The following is a 22,719-nucleotide window of genomic DNA, read 5'->3' on the forward strand; positions in this document are numbered from 1 at the left end:
ATCAAAAATAAATAATTTATAAGATATTTTTTTTTATCTTCAACCTAGAAATATTTCCTTAGAAAGGCAATTGATTTTCCTCATACAAGTTTTACATAAATCTTTACTTTCTTATTATTTAAAGGTATGCCACAATCACAGTACCAGGGAACGATGATATACTCCATCCCCGTTAAACTAATTAATTTTTTTCTATTCTAATATTTATTTCTTTGTTCTATATTAGAAATTAATAGCTCATAAAAGATTTCAGTTCTTTATTTCCTACCTAGAAATATTTTTATAGAAATGCAACTGATTTTTCTCACACGCGTTTTACTAAATCTTCAATTTCTTATTATTTATAGAATTGCTATAATCAACGACCCATGTGAGCGATTATAGACTCCACCCCCGTAACGAATCTATGTCTTCACTAATTACTTTATTGATCATTTAATCTCCTGGTTCATTCAATTCCCTCATGTGTCAAGGTAGATTTATCACACATGAAGATAAACACAAATAATTACTCCAGTGTCTTTTAAGTGAGACTACAGACAGTATCTTCTAATTACCAGAAGAAAAAAAAAACCCAGTTGGAGTTGGATTCTTAAACTTTATCGTATACACTCTAATATACTTGTCATGTCAAAGAATATGTTGCATGGCTTATAATAGTTCCGCAATATTAACTTTTCGCATGAATTTCTTACTTTTACTGAATCTATCGTGCCATCCTTGGCGAAATGTTTGGGTGTTAATCTTTGGCATGTGGTTAATAGTATCCGAAAATAGAATTCATATTTAAAAGCGCGTTTATCCCAACCGAGTGAAATAAAAGTTTGATTGAGATCTGCATTTGAATTCATAAAATCCCACATCAAATTTGATGTATTTAAGTGACAGTATTTTTGAGTTATCACTTTTAAAGGTTTATGACAGTACAGACCGATGACGAAACAATCAAACATCTGTTGGTTTTGTCTGAAAATAAAGCAGGTGTCTACAGTATTGATGCTGTTGTTGTTTCTTATGGACTTGCCATGGACAAGCCCGCTGTTACGAAGACAGCGATTTTAAGCCGGTGGGGGAGCGCCTCTTGTTTTTTTAGTAGCGCCAACTAGGGCCAAGAGGACGACTTTGCTACTCACGCATCATTCATTCACTTGCACAACCCCTTTTTACAGGAGGGCACATTCACACATCTCACGGATAGAACAACGGAAGAACAACCATGCCCAAACCGGGACTCTAACCCATGACGCCCAGATCACGGGTAAGACGCCAGGACGCCAGCCGTATAGATCATAGGTTCCCAAAGTCGTCCACGTAGACGTGAAAAGAAAACAGGGGTTCACACGTTGTAAGTGGGGATCCACGAAATATTTTCTGGTTTTCATAATAAAGAACCAAAATTTTGGTTTGGATTTACCTATCAACGTAGGCTGGTAGCATCATTCACTAGGTAGGTACTCAAAAATATTCGAGACTCAGTTCAAACACAGAATTGAATAGAATAATAGATAATAGTACAAGTGGGGAATAGTGGGAAATTGCGAGAAAATTTTTGATAGCGTTTCCCTCGTCATAAGAAGTATGAGTGCCGTTACCAACCTGTTAACAAAAAAAGGAGCAGATTGAACATCACAGAACGGGGAGATTTGAGATTATTTCCTACAAAACTGAAGCCAAATATTGATAATTTGCTGGCAATTCATCAAGTACATCCGTCTCATTAAAAGTATGACTATTTTTTATTGTTGATTTACATTTCAGAGTTCATTGTTGATTTTTTTTTCTCAATTGTTGATTGTTTGTAATAATAAATGTTTATAATTTTGTATAACCACAAGTATTATTTTAATAAATAGGACACAAGAAAATGCGCTACTTTTTTTTCTTCTTAACACCCCCCAATTTAGGGTGATATTTCTTAGTAGTTTTGGGAATACAGTAGAAATGTAGCAGCAGGGGGCCTACCTAAAATAGTAAAACTTTGAAAGTGGTCCACGAGAAAAAAAAGTTTGGGAACCTCTGGTATAGATGCTAAATCTGTGTACCAAAATTTATCTATCTAGCGATCTTCGTTTTGTAATTATCGTATTAATTAAATCGAAGTCGTATTAATTAAAGTCGAACGGACGTTTGTCTTAATATATTTTACTTAAAATATGATAGAAATCTGCAAATTTGGTGTCAAGACTGTATACCAAATTCCGATCTTTTAGCTCAATACGTTTTTGAATTATTTTGTCACAGAGAGACGGACAGACGGACATTTCCAAAAAAATTATTTACAGAACTCAGGGAGGTCTAAAATGGACCAAGGAGATTCATCAAAGTTTCGAGTTTAAATTTTTCGACGATTGCTGTACTTTGTATATACAACGCATACGAGAAAATAAAAAAAACAGACATAGATAGGGTTTTCTGCTTTTTCATGACAACCTTTTAGTTTAGTAATCTTTTGCTATTCCTAGCATCTACAGATTGAGTTAAAATAATAGAATTTATTTTGAAAAAAAAAAATTATATTTCTTACCTTCAACACTTTGTCTGCGAATGGCTGCCGTGTCCTTTGTAGGTTCGCTTGTAGGTGGGGGAATTTCTGAAATTAGATAAATAACTAGAATTGTCATTAAATAAGAAATGTGCATTGAAATGAATTGCACAAACATAAATCAAACATTTTAATATAAATGCTTATCATGTAAACATATGTTAATGACGCGATTCTTAATCAACACCTTTGTGGAACCATACTTTTAATTTAAACATTTGCATGAAATTAATTAATTTCTGGAATTCTTTTTATTTTATTTCAACACTCATAATTTTTGTATTTTATTTCGCATAAAATTTATTAATTCATAGATTTTTGCTTTCTTTCGTTGGCGGAACATTGATAAAAAAATAAATATTTCTGGGAACAACCATTACTGGGTTACGAAATTATGTTGGGAAGAATGCTAATCAAAATTCAAATTATTTTTGTTATTAAATTCCATGCAATTAGCCTTCATTTCGTTAAAAAAACGAAATAGAAAACTTTTTCCAGAAGCAAAAGGAAACTCATTAGTGTTAAAGAACTTGCATTAAAAATCATAATCAGAGTAAAATCGAAATGCACATTCTTTTAAAAAGCATTCTTTATTAGAAATATAAGTATCAAAATACATTCTTTGAATTATCCAAAAAAAAATTGATTCTGAATTTAAGAAAGATTATGGTTGTTATTAAAGAACATTTTAATTTAAAATCGAATAGAAAAGATTTTCCATTTTTCTGCAGATATTATATTTAAATTTCATTTAATTAGCGACCATGAAACACAAATAAATTGTATGAATTCTGTAATTTTTATACTATACTTCATATCATTAAAATTCTTAAGACTCAGTTTTTAGCAGTATATATAAAAATGCTTGCGTCATTTCTAATTTTTAGAATTCATCGTATTTAAATGCCAAGAAATAAAAATTAGTATATATATATATTAGGTTTCAAATATCTTTCTCACAGGAGCATTCGATAAAAAAAGCTGAAATACATAACGTATGTAAAGATAAATTTCAATTATCATTTTATATTATACAGTTAGTTGAATGCTCCGTTTTAAGCAACTCTATAATGTTTGCAGAATCGGGATAAAGTAATAATTTATTCAGTTTTATTCAATTTATGGATTTGAGGAATAGATCGCGGAGTGCGAGAACGCGATGTTCTTAACCTCCAGACATGGGAAAAGTTTAGAGTATTTGCTTGGCAGTGAAGTGACTTCACAAATAGTTGTGCATAAAAAGATTTAAGCTTATTAATGCTGTATGGATATGAATTACTTAAGAACTTTGAGAGGAAAAATATACTAGAGAAAAAGAGAGATATATTTTTTACATTATAAAAAAAATTCGGCAAAATAGGTCCAGTTTCTCTATTTAGTATTACTGGAATGATAAAATAGACTTAATTAAAAAAAGACTAAAATATAATAGAAAGGACTGAGCCATATAATAGTTTCTAATATTAAGCAAATAATACATTTTGATTTTTTTTAAAATATTGTATTTTAGATAAATCGAGTTTTTGTCATCTGAACTTCGATTATTATTTCAGCTACAAGGATTTCTCAATTTCAGAATGACATACATAAAGTATATTTTAAAATTACGAGCATATTTAAAAAAAATTTTTTTATTATAGAATATATTTATAAATGACAACTCCTGCTGCATAGCATATGAGTTGTTTATGACTTGTTTACATGATAATTTTAATATGCATTTTTCAATATTTGAAATGTTGTCCTTTGGCAAATATATATTAATTATATTTCAATACTCCTCACAATATTATTGAAATTTTCTTCAAAAATATGTATGATTCTATGTAAACGCTTTATTCCCTTTTTCAATCATTTTAACGGAAATTCCAAGTGTGTTTCTCTAATTCCCTCTAACATTTATTTATTAGAAGATGTTAAAAACACATATTGCAGGTCATATCTACTGATACTAATAATGTGATGTATGATTCATTGGAGATTGAAATTTTTAATCATGAGAAGTTAGAATTTTTTTTTGCGAGGCTAGTAAAATTATATCAAATTTTCTTCAATTGTTAGGCATAATACTACATACCTAAAATTAATCTGCATACAGCATCAGTCGCATTCCTGTCATTTAAAATTTGTTTTATTTAAATTTGTTAAATTCTGAGTCTCTTCTTCAGTCAGAAATATTAAAATTCACTGTTTGAAATATTGTGTTAACATATATCATGCTAAAATAATTTAACATGATAAATAGTTAAAAGCAACTTTAAATATTATGACTTTTTCCTCTAAAATGATTCTCAATGAATAGAGTTTTATTTGACGAGATGTATTTAAAGATTCCTCTTATTTCTACAAATAATTTCCATTTCTTTTCATGACATTAATTAAATTTTTCGGACCCATTTTGGAATATTTACCCTCGAAATACAGATACAAAAAAGAAATTCATATGGGGGTATACTTTTTAAATTTTATTTATTATAATTATATTTAACAACTAGATTCTGGAAAGAATTTCAAAATATTATTATAGAAGTAGAAAATTTCCTGAAACTGTATGATTCATAATTGATATGCACTTTGTAACTCTTCTTTCTGATGTTTGATAATGATATTTCATATGGTTTATAATCATGCTCTTATGATAGTTAACTGACAAACAGTTTGTGTATGTATAAATTCCATCTAATTGAATAGAAAACACCTCTCAAAACCAAAAGTTTGAAAAAAGTTTTCGGTTTTATATAGATGTAGACTTCGTTGATATTACAGAATAATTTTGATGAATGTGTGGCTAAATTATTCACTCTTATTTCAAAGCTTGCATATGAAAAAGTTATTTCCTTTTTCTTGAAACTATTAATTTATTTTTGATACTACTAGTAATGCTACTATTTTTACTATTATTGCTTTTTACAACTTATACTATACATATTTTAATTTCTAATAGTTACTCCTTTACTATCAATCATTTGAGTTTAGACTTATTTACAATTTTTAAGAAGAAAATATAAATGCTGATCGTGTTTAAGCATTCAAGCACACGTTTTAGACAAAATTTTCTCATTAAGAGGGAAATAATATTTAAATTATTGAATTTTATTTCACCTATTTTTCGGATGTACGAAAGAAAAATTAAAATTTTGTATTGAAAGAAAACTTGTCAAATGATCTGAGAGATTAATATATCTTAATACGCAATTAATAATACAATATATAAAATACTCGCTTGTATTGTCTAATTTTTGCTTGACAAAATTTTATTGCAGCCCTACATTTCCATTATCATTCATTAAAACCAGAATTATGTATAATATTTCCTGTATTAAAATGTAAAAGAATTTTCTTAATTTAAGGCCCACATTTTGCAGTTCTTCTTAACCCGTCAGCCCACCTTTCATTCGTCATTAACACTGAAAATATAAATAAGCGCTGTACCCAATTAGAGCTCGAGCCGTTTTAATTACATTTATATAATAACGAGATATAAATTCGCGATTCCTTACCATACAGGCGAATGGATCCTTCTGTGGAGCCTAACGAGTTTTCTGCGAAACACTTGTAGGTACCGAAATCTTGCGGCTCGAGGTTCTTGATGGCGAGTCTCATGTGTACTTTGTAATTCTTCTCTTTGATGGATGTCTCGTATTTCGCATCGTTTATAATCATGTCGCCGCCATCTTTAGCCCAATAATTTATAGAAGCAGGATACGCCTCCGTGTGGCAGTCAAGCGTCACGTCTTTATCCAGTGGCGCACCGACTAATTGGTTAGGAATCCACATCACCGGCGGAACTGCAAGAAAAAGATAATTAGGAATATCTGTAACCGAAACAACTCACTGGAAGTAATTATAACCTCTGGAAATGGCAAAATAATGATCCCACTCTTTAAAACTTGGAAAAGGTTGCTGGAGGTAAGGAAAAAAAATCATAATAATAAAGATACCTCCGACGACGAAAGGTAAATTACCCTATGCTTATGAAGCAGGACGTACTAATAATGATAATAAGAAATGGCGAGAGATTTCTGAATTGCGCCATCCTCCTCTTGGTACTGAGAGGACATGGTTGACGTTAAAACTCTTTTCTTTTCAAGCTGTTTTGTATTGAATTTCTTTAATTATAGGTTCTTGTTAAATACAACTCGGTACTTTAGGACTTTTTTCGAGACTTCGTAATGGTGTGTTTTGTATTTTACTTGTTTTGTACTGAGGGGAAAAAAAGAAGTGCCGTTGAATAAACCTCTTTAATTTTGGTCTTCGGAATGTCTAATTATTGTTGGGAATCTGAGATGTGTTTGGTTGTGGGGAGATAAAAAACTGCAGAGGGCATTCTTTTATTTCTTATGTTGAATGTCCTTGTTTAAGTACATGATTTTATTGCTTATGAGGTGTAAAGATATCAGACCGAATTATTTGGATGTGTTTCGGTGCGAATTGTTATTTTTGTTTTATGCAGATAAATATGTTGACATGGGTTGGTATTTTTATAACTCTAATAATGAATTTTCCTAGTTCATAAATTGATCATCGTGAGTAAAGCATTGACATAGCAAAAATTTGTAATTAAAATTTTACTTAAATGCTTATTTAAAATCCTTTAAACAAAATCATATATATGAATGAATTTTTTAATACATATTTTTATTTATAATATTTTGATTTTTTTCATTTATTGCACATTTATTAATAAAATAATTTTAAGATTAATCAGATTTATTATGTATTGTCAATTTAATGTATCAGCAAAAACATTAGTTAAATTAAAGTATTTCTTATAATTTATTTATTATTTGCTTATGCATATATATATATATATATATATATATATGTGTGTGTGTGTGTGTGTGTGTGTGTGTGTGTGTGAGCGCGCGCGCGTGCGTACGTGCGTGTGCGTGTATATATGTGTGTTACGGTAAATGTTTAGTTACCAAATTAATCACATTTACATCACATTAAATGCATTACATTACACATTGCATTTTACACATACACACATATACATAATATATATTCAATAATTCAATTTTTGTCTTATCAGATGAAATTAGTATTTAATCTATAATAATCTTTTTTATAAGGTTTTGATTTTTTGCTTTATTGCCCATTTATTAGCAAAAGAAGTTTAAGATTCATCAAATTCAATTATTAATTAAATGAAATAAGAAATATATTAGTTAAATTAAATTATTTCTTATGGAATAATTATTAATAACTTATTTATGTGTGTGTATGCTGGGGTAAATGTATTATTACTCTCGATTTTTCATAATTACCAATCTGTGATGATGACATATGATTATGAGTAATCTGATCTGAATTATGATCTGACATTGTGTGTGTGTGTGTGTGTTGAGTTAAATATGATTAATCCCGTAATTATGTTTGAATTATTGGTGATTGTTCATATCATAATTATCGCATTATGATATGAACAATCACCAATAATTTAAATATAATTACGGGATTAATCATATTTAACTCAACACACACACACACACACACACACACACACACACACACACACAACACACACACACACACACACACACACACACACACACACACACACACACATATATATATTTATATTTAGCTACACAATATTTCTACACTTTCAAATGAAATCAGTATTTAATCTATAATAATCTTTAAAAAACTAAAGAAAGTTATAAGAAAAGAATTTTAGGAAGTTATTAATAAACTGTATTACCAAATGAAAATTATATCCATGTATTATTCTTCACTTAAAGTAATTATTCATTTAGTTCCTTTACAATGAGCTTTTCCAATTAATAAATAACTAATTTACATCTTGAGTGTAAATTATTTTTATTTACATTAACTGATATTTCAATGAACTATTCTAATTTTGTATGTTTTATCTAAGAGATTGATTTGGAGTTTTTAATTTGGAAATTCTATAAAAATATGGGTTTTGATGAGGATTTTTATTTTAAGAAAATATTCAGAAGAGGAAAGGATTTATTCTCCATGTACGAAATGACATATTTTCAAAACAAACTTATAACTAATCAATAGTTGAATTTAAATTGTTTCCAATTTTTTTCTAATCTATTTTAAAACATTTCAATGAGGAAAATAATTTGAAATGCACATAAAGTAGATGAGTGAGGGTGGAGTGTATATAGCACTATTTTTATAATACTGTTCCTCTTAAATTAGTTATATTCAAAATGTTTTTAAGGATTCGACGATGCTGATGACATGTCCACGTTACCACGGATAGGGGGTGCAGTAGCTTTTGAGGGTAAACACCCCTGAGCAACCGAGGACAGAAGTCTGAATTCTAGCTCATACGAAGATGAAACTCACACATTCGCTTACACAACCCCTTTTTACAGGGCAGTACATTTACACACCTCACAGATAGAACACAGATGAAGAGCAACCATGCCAGAACCGGGGTTCGAACCCGTGACGCCCAGATTACGGGGAAGTTGCGCTACCCCTATGCAAGGACGCCGGCTATAAATTTGTTGTCATTGCTGTTTGAGATTTGTATGGTGCTTTGAAATATGAATAGAAAGATAGATACATGGTGCTTTGAGAATCCCATATTTATTTTTTCAGTTTTGGTCAGAAATAAAATAGAAAGTAATTAATATTAAATTTGCTTTTTAAAAAAATATATTCCTGGTGAGATTTTCTGTAGATGCCAACAGTCTAATTAAAAATAATAAAAGGTGTACAGAGATATAAAACAATTTTGAACTAAAATTTGGAGAAGATTTTGTTTTGATTATTTATAGATATTATATCAAAGTTGAAATGTTTGAAATAGAAAATTCAAATTGAACGTAATATAAGTATTAAACAAAGGCATTTCTTAAAATATTTAGCAATTTATCACTCACATTTTATCATCAATTCATATAAATATTTTTTTCAAAAAAAAAGAGCAGTACTTACAGTTTACGTGGAGTAATATTCTTCTGCTAACCGATGGCGGAACTCCATTGGAAGCAATGCAGAGATAAGCACCCATGTGTAGTCTGCTGACACGACTGATATTTAACTGAGCGCCATCAAAGCTAGTAGCTAAAATGTAAAAATGTTTAAACATTTTATTAATATATAATTTTACTGTATAAGAATAAAAGGGATATATTAATACTATCATGTTACAGTATAAAAAGTAGCCGTGAGCATAGAATACCAAACAAATATATATATACGCATTTTTATTAGCTGCTATATCAAATAAAATCATTCAGACATTGAAAAAAAGAATTGAAATTTATCGTAACAAGAAAGTTAAACTCAACTTATAAGGCTATTTTATTCAAAAAAAAAAAAAAAAACTGAAAAATTGTAACACTGTATTGAAACAGTAAATAAAGTAAACAATGTCTCTGAGGTAATTAATTTATCAAAAAACTGCTAAAGATAGGAAAAAAAGATTTCCCCACATATATATATATATATATCCCCATATCAATAATTCACAAAAATATTTACTTCTAGAAATTTTGATTATTTTCCATAAAATTAGTTTATTTCTACTGCTAACTAAATATAGATTCTTACAAACAATTAAAATAATTTTGTTTTTAATTTTATTAATTTACTGGTTATTTCTTATGCTAAAAAATAATAATATGTTTTAAATTTAAAATACCTTTATAATTTAAAATATCTGTTTTTATACTGTCAGTGTCTTTTAAGACAGCAAACTGGAGGTATAGAAGTATTTTGCCATTTATTGGTATTTCAATTATAAAAATATAAATTCTTGCATAAGAAATATTTTTATATAAACCATAAAATATATATTGAAACACTCGTAATTGTGCCACCAGTGCGAAAGAGGGGACGAATTTCCCGTGCAAGAAAAATAGCATTCCGACGACACTATATGAATGGTTCGGCACTCTATTTTTGTTCTTACAATTCTCTGCTTGCTAAATTGTTTGAAATATGATATTCTAATTATTCTGATATTTATAGATTGCAATATACTCCTTTCTCTCTACCTTGCAATAATTAGAATTATTTTGCAAAAGAAGAGCCCTCTATTCGTTTCCAAGATAAAGAGCAAAAGTGGCAATTTACCAAAGAATAATTGCACATAATCAAAATAATAAACAATAAATGTTATGTTTGTTCCTAACTGCAATTCATATTAGAGTATTAAGAAACATTATACTGATCACCTCAGAGTTGAGATCTTTTGGATTACAGACTAAACTCATAACAATTGATATTAAAATTATGATGGGAGTTTGGATATCATATATAAAGTGAAATATATACAGAAAAGATCTGCGCTAGGTCTCTTCTTGCATAGGCGTTATTTTTGCCCATTCCAAATTCAAAGAGGCCCTTACTGATTGAATATTTCAGTATGTATATCTTTTGAGTATATCTTGTACGTATATCTTTAAAATGGAGTTCAGAGAAGTATGTTAAACATAACTTTAATGAATGAATTATACGGTACCCTTATTTCTAAAGATGGCGCTGTTAAAGCATCACTCATACACGAGAATGCCAGAATTGTTTTGATAGAACAGAGAAAACAATACAAAAGGAATTGTTAGAGTGACTACAAAATCAATGATTTTTGAGAATAGATATTGAGCCGTATTTTATTGGATATAATTATGATAAATACCAGATATGTTTTTTTTTCTAAATTGATTTTTTGTTCTGTTAATTTCTGTTGTATTTGAGAATAAATGATTTGTACATTTTTAAAAGACGATTCTATGTATCCTTTGCAGAATAAACGTATATTTCATAATGATATTAATGTGTCTTTTGTTATGGCACTCGCTATGGACAAGTCCGCTGTTACAAAGACAGCGATCTTACACCAGGTGGGTGAGCGTCTCTTGTTTTTACAGTAGCGCCAAACAGAGCCAAGACTACGACTCTGCTATTCACGTACCACTCATACGCTTGCACAACCGCGTTTTACATGAGGGTACATTGACACATCTCACAGATAGAACAAAGTACGAACAACCATGGCCAACACGGGACTCGAACCCAGGATGCCCAAATCACGGGGAAGACGCGCTACCTCTATGCCAGGATGCCGGTACTGAGACTTTTAAAAGAGTTCACAAGAATAAGTTATGATTACATAATTCTAGAATTATTAGAAAGTTAAGGAATTCATTTTCAGATTAATTAACTTGATAAAAGTGATTATGAAATTCATTCTTTCATATAGATATATATATAAAAGAATATATATATATATATATATAATCATATAAATTTATTTTTATATATTTTATCCAAAATAAATATCTTCCTGCGATTAAACATAGAATCTTGCAAAATATAAAAGAAAGTTTTATGAGTTTTAAAGAAAAGTGAAATATGGGTAAAAATATATAGTGAAAATGCATAGTAGTCATTATTTACCGAAATTTTAGACAAAAAAAGTGTATCGCATAATAAGAAATTTTCTTTCCATATTATGTGTTAAAGAAGAAAAAAGATGAGCATGTGTAAACATTCAAAGCATTCGAAGCATTAAAGATATCGATTTATTAGAATTGGAATTTGCATAAACAATTCTAACTTTAAAAAAGCAGATGGTTTTTATATTTTAAAATCTTACCTAGTACTTTCTTCCCATGCCATGTTCCCAGTGGAATAGGTTGATTATCCTCTCGCCTCCATGAAATATTCGGACTGGGATACCCTTTGGCTTTGCACACCAGTGAAACATTGGTCCCTTCTCTGGCGGTGATGTCCGTGCTACTTTCATTCATGATTATGTCTGGAGGAACTGTAAGAAAACAAGAGCTCATAATAAACTATAAAACTTTATAAAAAGATAAACATAGGCAATATCATATAGAAATAGCATTAATAAACTTAGAATGATAGAAATGAGATATAAAAATTCTGCGGAATAAGAACATTTATAAAAGGTGCGAAATCTCCACCTAATATTCTCAAAGTATAAGTGAAAGAATGGCATGCACACACAGACAAATCCTAACTAATTTCCTAACTTTTATCTTAATTTAACCAATATTAATTTAATTCTAAAATGCTCTTTTATTTCCTGATTCAGTTCCAACTAATTTATTTAATTAATGCTGTGGCTAATTGTGATGAGTGAGGATAGAACCTGGGACCTTATGGTTCGTAGACCAGTAACATGACCACGATACAAAAGCAATTGCTCGGGGAGCGCAGCTGTTAACTGGATTATAAGCTTTCACTACAATGCTATACGAGTTATGTTAAACTGCTTTAATCAGCACTTTCACACGCTCTAACAGAACAGATAAAAATCTGTCATTCTAAACAAATTCATTTAAAATATATTATATTTATAGTATTATATTTCCCTTTCCTAAATCTACAAGTGTCAAAGAAACCCTATCAGAATCTCATAGTATAAAATCACTAGAGAAAGTATTTCGGTCGATTTTTGGCTCTTCTGTCACGCTATAGAGTGACATATCCTTGCTTGTACATAAAGTGTGATTCCCGTATAATATAGGCATATATGCCTACAGTTTAATATATATATTCTTAAATGAGTCCATGTTCTTTATTTCTTTATTTTAAAATTGTCTCTTGTCTCTTAATACAAATCCCACTTTTTTATTTAATTATTTTTAACACGCGCTCTATAAAGTTGATGACTATTGCACTTTATCACGCTTCAAGAGAAGGTATAAAAATTCTTAACATCAACGTATTACTTTCAAAATTATCTACGATTCCCTTTTCTAAGTCTACACATGTCGGGGAAATTATTCGGAAAATCTCTTCGTGAAATCACTCAGGGAAGAATTACTTTTAACATTTGCTTTTGTCTTCTGGTATAAGGGAATGCCTTCCAATTCCATCCCATGTACATATTAAGTTTATATATATGTGATTAAGATATTATATATGTAGGAGTGAGAAGGAGAGAGTGTGTGAATGTTCGTGCGTATGTGTAAGAACTGCATTTTAATCACATTCATGAAATTAATTTGTATGCTGTTAAATTCAAACTTAAAAAAAAATCATATTTCTTGATGCTTCCTTCTTACTGTTGGAATGAAATAACGGCAACTTTATATTTCTGAAACTGTTTCCCAAGCAATACTTTAGTTTCGATTTTAGTGTCACTCGCGTAAACGAAAGGACCCCTTTCTGAAAGACTCCCCCCCCCCTTTTTTTAACTTCTTGCTTCAAACTCTTAGCAGCGAAACAGCAGCACATTTCTGTCTAATGGTCATTGCTCAGACTCATTGACAATAATATCGACAGCCACCTTCATGTTTCTTCTTTAATCACTACTCAGGCCAATAAATGTAATTATGAAACTTTTTTTAAAAACTACCAATTCCTTCATTATTCAAAATCACAAAAATATTTCATCTAATGACATATGTATACCTATATATATGACATATGACCTATATATGACAATGACATGTATACCTATATATATGACATATGACCTATATATGACAATGACATGTATACCTATATATATATATATATATATATATATATATATATATATATATATATATATATATATATATATATATGACAGAAGTTCTAATAAATTAAATTGATATTTGAATGCTGTTGATCATTTTTAAAATTTTCAAAGCTCCTGTATTATTCATAAGGGGTAACTGATAAAAATTACTAATATTATTGCTTTATTATATACTTGCGATAGAAGAAATGTTTAAAATAGTAAGTTTTCCAAATATTTACTTTGTCTTACCTCTTCTGATATTTTTTAGCCATTTGTTTTATAAGGATTATATGTCCACTGGGAGACACCTTAGACATGTGAATGAGAATACTCTAATATGGTGCTTGGTTTTATAAGGTTGGTACAGAAACGGTGTTGGGTATACTACCCTCTTCCGATGACAGTTCGTGTTTCTAACGGGTTGAGTAGTACCGTGGCCGGTAATACCCTTTTGGAATAAGTTCCCGTCATTGCTGTCGCTGCGGTAATTCAGATTTATTCGGGTCCGAGTAGTCAACTTGTGATTATAATGATCCTCTCTGACTGTTAGTGCTTTTAAGACCATAGTTATTTTATATGCACTTTTCTAAGTAAAGGAAGCTTAAATCGATACAACCGAAGCAAGAATATTTAAAAAGAAACTTTAAATGGCATTTCGAAAAAAAAAATCTATACAATGATTAATATCTGGTAATGGGATATTTTATACGAATATTTTTAATTAGTCGATACATGTTTAATTATACAATTGATGCACAAAATGATATATCACATCATCATACTTTTCTCGCTGTGAAATCTATTTTTGTATTATTTGTAGTATTTAAATATTAATAATACAAGGATTTATTTCGTTTCAATATAGACGTTTATTCTTCTTTAAAAAACATAATGCATTTTTTTCAAGATGAAAGATGAAAGTATTCAAGATGAAAATATTTTTTCCGTCAATCCATTTTGAGAAAACTGGCAACTGTTTCCTTATTTTTAAGAAATTAGATGCACCTTTCTCCGAAACAGAAAGAAAATTTATTTGAATCTTTCATGTTAATCATCCATTAGCAAAATTGACTTTTTCTCAACCGTGAAGAACTAACTTTAATGTGAATGAGCATAAAATAATATTCATTCTATAATCTTTGTTCCATTTTGCAGTTACAATAGATTTTTTTTAAAGTTCCCATAATGAATTTTAAAAGAAAATATTGCTTATTGTTCAAAAATTTCTTATTTGGATTTGATTGTAACAAGAAATTTAATAAATTCAACCTCAAATGTATACCGAAAATGTTTTTCCACATATGTTGGTATCCGAAAAAGTAATCATGCTTCACAAAGTTTTGAAATAATTAAGGCTTGCATGTTTAGAACCTTCTTAATTACTTTTATATGTAAAGTATTCTAAAGGAAATCAAATTGAAATAAATTAGCAAATCATTTCAATTCAAAATTACAGGGACAGGATATGAAATGAACTGAAAATTCTGATTATTTCCATAAAATTAAAAAGAAAACTTTTATAATATAGTATATACCTATATATTATATTATATTATTAATATATACCTTTTATAATATAAACCTAAAATTGAAAAATTACTTTATAAAATTCAAAATAATTGCTTTCGGGCCTATTATTTGATTTGAATTTCAACACTTTTCATTCTTTGATTTGCTATTTTACTTGAATTTCAATGAATAACAATATAGTGCAATATAGTTCCAACAATATAATAGATAATATATTAATTTAATGTATTCTTAGCATATTACATTGCATGACTTTAAAGATGAATTTAAATATGAATTTTCTTATGTAATAATAGAGAAAACTATAAAGGCATATGGAGAAATGTGAAATTGACTTGTATCTATTTTTTGACTGTACACAAAGACTTATACATTTGAAAATTGATTGACTGCATACAGATATATATTTTAATAATAATAATAATAAAGATTTTAAATAATAATAAAGATTTTAATAATAATAAAGATTTATAAGAGTGACGAAAATAAAAATAATTCTGAAGAGTGTTTTTTGTTAGTATATAAATTTTCATCTTTAATAATAATTTAAATGATAACTGGAATATAAAACTTGGTACTTTGGAAGTTTGACACAATGAAGAATAAAATAAAAATGGCAAAACACTTTAATAATGTTCTTTCATAAGAAGGTTTTTGAAATTTTAGTATATCATTATTAATAATTGAATAATGAGGTTATCTTAAATACATTGTAACTGCATTATTCCAAAAGTCAGATTGTGATTCGTATTGATGTCGCAACGAATAAATAACCAGATAACTAATTATTTCCTCTTTTCCAAAACTTCCATATTCCTGATTCAAAATATTCCAACTGATTTAGTGGGTTATTCAGGAGTCTCACTAAATTTATGTTCTGATAAATGACGTTCGTTTCATAGATTAAAATAGCAATATGATACTCCTAAAGGGTCAAGTAGCCAGTTGTGTATTTGTAATTGGATCCACAATATTCAATCATTTATCCGTTAAATCTAGATTTACTTCAGGTCCAGTGATTCAATTCCTGCTCTGTGACAGAATCTGTCACAGTTTCCTGTTGCACAAGCACAAATATCATTTTACGCGAAACGTAATAGAACTGAGTATTTGATTAAACGAGTGCAGGGAACGTGCACGTCATTTTAAACAGATTTAACCAACATTCTAAGTCCCACGAATATTCTAAATTTTAGCATACATCTCCAGTGGCATTAATACATATTAGTCTAAAACTTTCGCATTCTCTTGTAACAAATAATTTTATATTATTCTATTGTTGTATTATTCTACTAATAATTTGTACCTCTAATATATCTTTTTCTATGTATCTCTATCATAGAAATTCCTCTAAATCTACCAGTAAATATCTCTTTCATAAAAATAAGACATATTTTTCGAGTCTGATATGATTTCCACTTAAATATTTTTCAAAAAGTTGATTTTTTTAAATTTAAATATATTTCTTTCCAGTGTAAATATGTTCAAAATGAATCTCATAACATTTCTAGTTTATTTATCGCATCTAAAGTAAAATTGAATAATTCTGAAATTTATTCATGTTACTTTCTTCAATATTTGAACTATCCAAAATTGATTTAAGAATTAACTATATGTTTATAGATATAAACATATTATTTATCACGTTTGTTAAAAAAGCGCTATATCGAGGTGTAAAACGAAATACCTTAGAATATGTCAGATTGTTCTTGAACAAATTTGCAAGAAAAAGTGGAGAATTGGGCGTTTTATTACATTTATATTAATTTTATATAAGAATGAATTATAAGTGTCGTTATTTCACTATCGCATATCTTTGTATTTTGTGAACATGAATATGACATGATAGTTTAAAACTTTTTACGTGAGGATATATTTGTCAATGAAATCAAATAGTTGATACAATTATAAACGTTATAACACAATATGGTAATAATTCCATTATTCCGTGGTTAAACAAAGCAGAGATAAACTAGACATTAAAAATATTAGTAACAGTATTGAGTTTCACAGAAACTACACATGGCAGTTTCGATAGAATATCAGTATCAATTGTTTTGTGTATCTAGAAAAAATTAGGCATAAAAATAACAGTAATAGTTTTTTATTATCTCTATCACATTCCACTCAGATATTTAATTCAATTATAGAAAAACAGATTTTTATTTGTTGAAAAAACGGACCGTGTTCATTTTACAAAATGAAAAATAAAATAATAAAAATCGTTGTCATCAAAGAGCATGGAATAAAATGTTTGTAAATTAATAATATTAATGTTTCTTTTGGCCTGGCAGTACAAGTATTAATAAAGTGTAAAGTGAGTTTGATAAAAATTCCATTTCTATTTATTGTTTCATTTTGTTTCAAGGTATAATATTTGTAGTTGGAAAAGAACTGATGTTCAGTGTAAAAGTGATTATGTCACTGCATGATGCAATTCATTTTCCATTAAATATGAGCATTTTAGTTGTTCTTTAACTGTTTCATAGTGCTCACACGTATATGTGTGAGAAATAAGAAAGCAAAGAAGCTGAATGAAAAAAACTGGAAAGCATATTTTTGTTAGTTTACTAAAGAAATAGATTTTAAATATTATAATTCGATTCCTGAGCTTAATTATTATACAGCTTTGTACATAATGTAATTATTTAGAAATTTAATGATAACTGTGCATTTTTTTCTCAAATACAATACAAGATGGTGCGGAAAATAATTAAATCAAGTAGTCATCAAATTAATCTATTAACACTCAGTTATGCTTTGAAAATGCTAAAATTAATTCTTATCATAGAGAACTTTAACGTTCTCGTTGATATTTAATAATTGTATTTTTCGTAAAATTAGTATTTTTGAACAATAATCAAGTTTCAAAGGACAGTATTGAAACTAATTTTTTTAAAATAGAATTCTTGAGCAAGAATTATTTAACAAGCTCTTTAATATTATGTATGTAATGATTTCGAATCCTGTGGGCTAAATGATATGTAACATATTTTGATTGAAGAAGAATACAGGTTCGAAACAATGAAGAGACTTGGTATTTTTAATTATATTTTTATTCCATTCTGAGTGGCAGCCATGATTACATACAAGAAAACGCAGAGCGGCACACACAGAAGTAAGCAAGGAGGCAAAAAAGGGACGAACAAATGTTGACTTGCCTTATATAACATAGGATTTCCGGCCACGCGCCGAGGGAATGACCTTTGACACCTGTTCAAGGGTACCGAAGTATCACTCTCATGTGAAACGTAGTTCTGATGGCGCATTATTTTTACAAAGGGATTAATTAAACCGAAAGTGGAATTGGATCACGAAATAAGAGAATATTTTAGAATGCAGTTACTATGGGCTAAATTAAGATAAAATCTTGGAAATTAATTAAATTGAAATTATAATTAAAATATCATTACATGTATATAATTTTTTTTGTTGTTAAAATTGATTATTATATATAACTATAAAATTTTGTAAATACCTTTTCGTGAGTCTCTAATATATTAAATATTTACAAATAAATTTTACTGTTATTCATCTGAACATTATTAACTCACAAATTTCAAACATATTTCTATAAAAGATAATAAAATTTTTACAATTAGCCATGCTATTTTTAATTTTATTAAATCAACTTTTATTGTGATTGATACATACTTATCATTCTTTTGGATACATTGTTTTTATTTGGGTCATGAATGAAACTCTGCCACAAGATGGGTTTTGTCTAATAATAACAGATAAATGTTTGTATTTTAATATTTTTTGAAGGAAAGTAAAGTAAATTCAATTTATATTCCTGGAACAATCACTTGCACAGAATGCAAAGTGTAAACCGAATATATATATGCATTTTCTCACGTTCTGCCAAAACTGAATTATCACTCAGAACATCCATTCTATTTCAATACAAAAGTGTTTTACTTTAGAAACCTTTACCATTTGTTTGGCATAAAAGTGCCATGTCAGCTTCATAATATGCTTTGTCCAATCATTCACAACTTCTGCACTCCGGTTTCCGTGTAATAAAATAAACACAATTTTGTCTCTCTGTAAGCGATTGGAAATAAAATATTAAGGATTTATATACACTGTTTGTTCGGAGAATACAAGCAAACAGAGCGAAGCACATCCCTGATCCGTTTCGTTTACTCTCTTTTTTTATATTTATTTTGTTTCTTCTGCATTTTATCTTTAGTCTCTCTCTCGTCGATTTCACACTCTCCTCTCTTGTTTATTGAATTCCTGTTTTTCTGGGTGCGATTTAAAGGCTGGTGGGGATTTTCCAGAATTTTTTTTTATCGAAAAGTGCTTCGCTGCTTTTTCGAGCAACGTTAGTCCAGCAACTTTGTTGATACATTCCAAACAACGGAAGAGCAGCGATTTTAGGAAGAAGGGGATGTGATGGGTGGGGGCGAAGGGGGTTAAGAGAAGTGTAAATTTGTTTCGCTTCAGCTATCATATCGAAAACTTTTATTCACCACTCGGAAGCTGTGAGAAAAAAAATAGGGCCGAGAAATGTTTCGGATTTTTTTTTTTTTATTTATTTATTCAGCTTTATGCTCGAAATAAATGGAAATAATACAAGCGCAAACGGTGACTGTTCAGCATTCAGGAGTTGAACAATTTTGAAGAAAAGCTATCCTATCCCACCAGGGAATAAGTTAAGCATTTAAAAGAATCTATCTGATTTTCAAGAAAACATTTTTTTTTTAAAACTACGTAGTTCTATTCCTAATTGATTTTTTTTTTCATTTTATTTTATTAGAAATATTTCTTTTTTCTATTTTGAAATATCATAATTAATTATTATTTTATTATAGATGATTAATTAACCAAGTCGAAATCAATTTTTTTAAAAAAAATATTTCTTGCATTTTTCTAACGAAAATTAATTTTCATTTGAGTATTTCTGCATTTATTCTTTTTTTTTCTTCAATAAATCCTCACTATTGGATTGAATCATCTCACTCTCGAATTAAATTTCTGATATATAATTCCTGATTTCTTAATAATGTACTGCCCCATATTGATGAACATGTTAAATTAAACAATTCAAATGTAAATATTACTTTTGAATACTTTATCACTTCTTAGAAACAATTGTTCTCTTCCAGAAATTGATAAATCTTGCAACGCATATTTGAGTTTTTTCCCCCTTCATATATCTACTAGATATTATATCTTCATATATTTAGATACTTTAGCTTCCTTTAAGGTACTCGAACACGTTCGGAACACTCCTTTTTAGAAAAATATGGTGTAGAAATACTTCCACCATCTTTCTGGGTTTAAGACTATTCAAAATTAGTAATAGGATGTTAATATTTGAAATAAACATTAAAACTTTTTTAAATTGGCATTTAATAGCATACATTTAAGCAAATTCTTTAAAAACTTCAAATTGGTTACACCAAAAACTATTTCTCTCATCTGAACAAAACTTATACCAAAATAAACTACATAGTTTTCTTTAGGAAATGAACTGCAATCATATGGTTATAATAATAAATAAAAAAAATTAGGGCCAGTCGAAGAATTTATCATGAAATTTTTAGTAAATTTGTGATGTTATTGTTCAAACAATAGGCTGTAAATTAAAACGTATTTCCTCAATCTTAATTATTTCTGTTCATTCCCTTGAAAATAGTATAAAGACAAAGTCCACCAAATTTCATAGTAATGTTATAATTATAGTTTGAGTTAATTTATTTGATGTGAGCAAAAAATAAGAAAAAATGAATTTTGAGAAAAATGCATTTAAAGTGTCTTAAATTTAAAATATCATGGCATTAAATGGAAAAAATGTCAGGCATTTAAAATGTCTCAATAATAAATTATGCGTGCACATACTTAAAATTCACCACATTTATAGGTTATGCCTTTTTCCTCCTCAGCATTTAATAATTCCCCTTTTTTAATCATTTAACTTTTTTTCTGGCAATTTTTGTGTTTGGCAGTGAATGCCGTCTAGATTCGTATATTCTGTTTTTGTCGAGCTCAGCAAATGCTCTAACTGCATTTGCACTATCATACACTCCATTAACCTCAAGAACATTCAATAATCCTATAAAAACTTCCTTAAAATGTATTACAGATAATTGCCCGTAATCTGAGGGTTCGGAGCTCAAAAGACATCTTTAGATACAAATTTCCACAAAACACCATTAAAACTCTCATTGTCATTTTTCATTTTGCAGTAAAAAAAAGAAGTTCCGTATTTAAAACTAAATTTCTATTTATACAAATTTTTTTAACATGTTTAAACATGTTTAACATTTAAATATCCACTTCCGGTTTACCGATCATTACGGAACTAATTAACATGTTGACTTCTAATTTAACGTAGAGATAAAAGTAAACCTTTTTTGGATAGTTCAAAGACTGGTTTATCCAATAACATAATTTTTTTTTTAAAAAAATGTCATTTTTTGGCAAAAATAGATCTTTTTAACGTATTCTTATACCTTATTTATTTATTAATCCAAAATTCTTTATTGCTAACAATTTTTGCAAAAAAATAAACTGTTACTCTTTATTTAGAAAATGTTTGAACACATTTTAAGTGTTTATGTTGTATCTTTTATAATCTTACTTTTTTTAGGAATAAATCATTGGTAATAATAAAAATTTTCATTAGATTGTAATCAATAAGAGTAATATTTCATCAGGATAAATCAGATATTTCAATATTTCAATATATATATATATATATATATATATATATATATATATATATATATATATATATATATATATATATATATATATATATATATATATATATATATATATATAGGCACTGTATTGTATTTGATAAACAATCTAATATTTTACTATTTTCGGCAGTGGATAAACAATTTAAGTAGGGGAGTTTTAAATTTAAATTTTCCCTAAGTTATTCTTCATTTTTAATATATTTGAAAATAATAATTTATTTATGAAATAGAATAATTTAACCCTTTCTAAGGAGATGGGGAGTATGCTTTAGTAAGTCAGAAACTTAGATGCTTCAGTTCTTTATCTCACACAAAATGATGTGTCTTGGTATGTCACTTGATTATTAATTAACCAAATTAATTAATTAACCAAATTAAATTTATCTAATAAGCTAAATGAACCTCTTTTCTAATTTTAATTTCAAACCTCAAAGTATTTTAACACAATATGACTAGAA

At 28.3% G+C, this 22,719-nt stretch overlaps 1 protein-coding gene across 3 annotated transcripts in view; it reads right to left on the reverse strand.

Moving 5' to 3' along the window:
• Positions 1–22,719, reverse strand: part of LOC129960004 (lachesin-like) — a 403,008-nt gene that overhangs the window by 51,121 nt on the left and 329,168 nt on the right. For 2 of the 3 annotated variants that reach the window (XM_056072989.1, XM_056073007.1), the window contains 4 exons: positions 12,135–12,305; positions 9,470–9,598; positions 6,043–6,330; positions 2,525–2,608 (listed from right to left, as the gene is read on the reverse strand). In XM_056072989.1, the coding sequence (XP_055928964.1) occupies positions 2,525–2,608; positions 6,043–6,330; positions 9,470–9,598; positions 12,135–12,305 (672 nt within the window). The remainder of the gene's footprint in view (positions 1–2,524; positions 2,609–6,042; positions 6,331–9,469; positions 9,599–12,134; positions 12,306–22,719) is intronic. The other variant, XM_056072997.1, reaches the window with a different exon arrangement.

The sequence above is a fragment of the Argiope bruennichi genome, chromosome 2 (genome assembly GCF_947563725.1).
Source record: "Argiope bruennichi chromosome 2, qqArgBrue1.1, whole genome shotgun sequence".
Classification (NCBI taxonomy): Eukaryota; Metazoa; Arthropoda; class Arachnida; order Araneae; family Araneidae; genus Argiope; species Argiope bruennichi.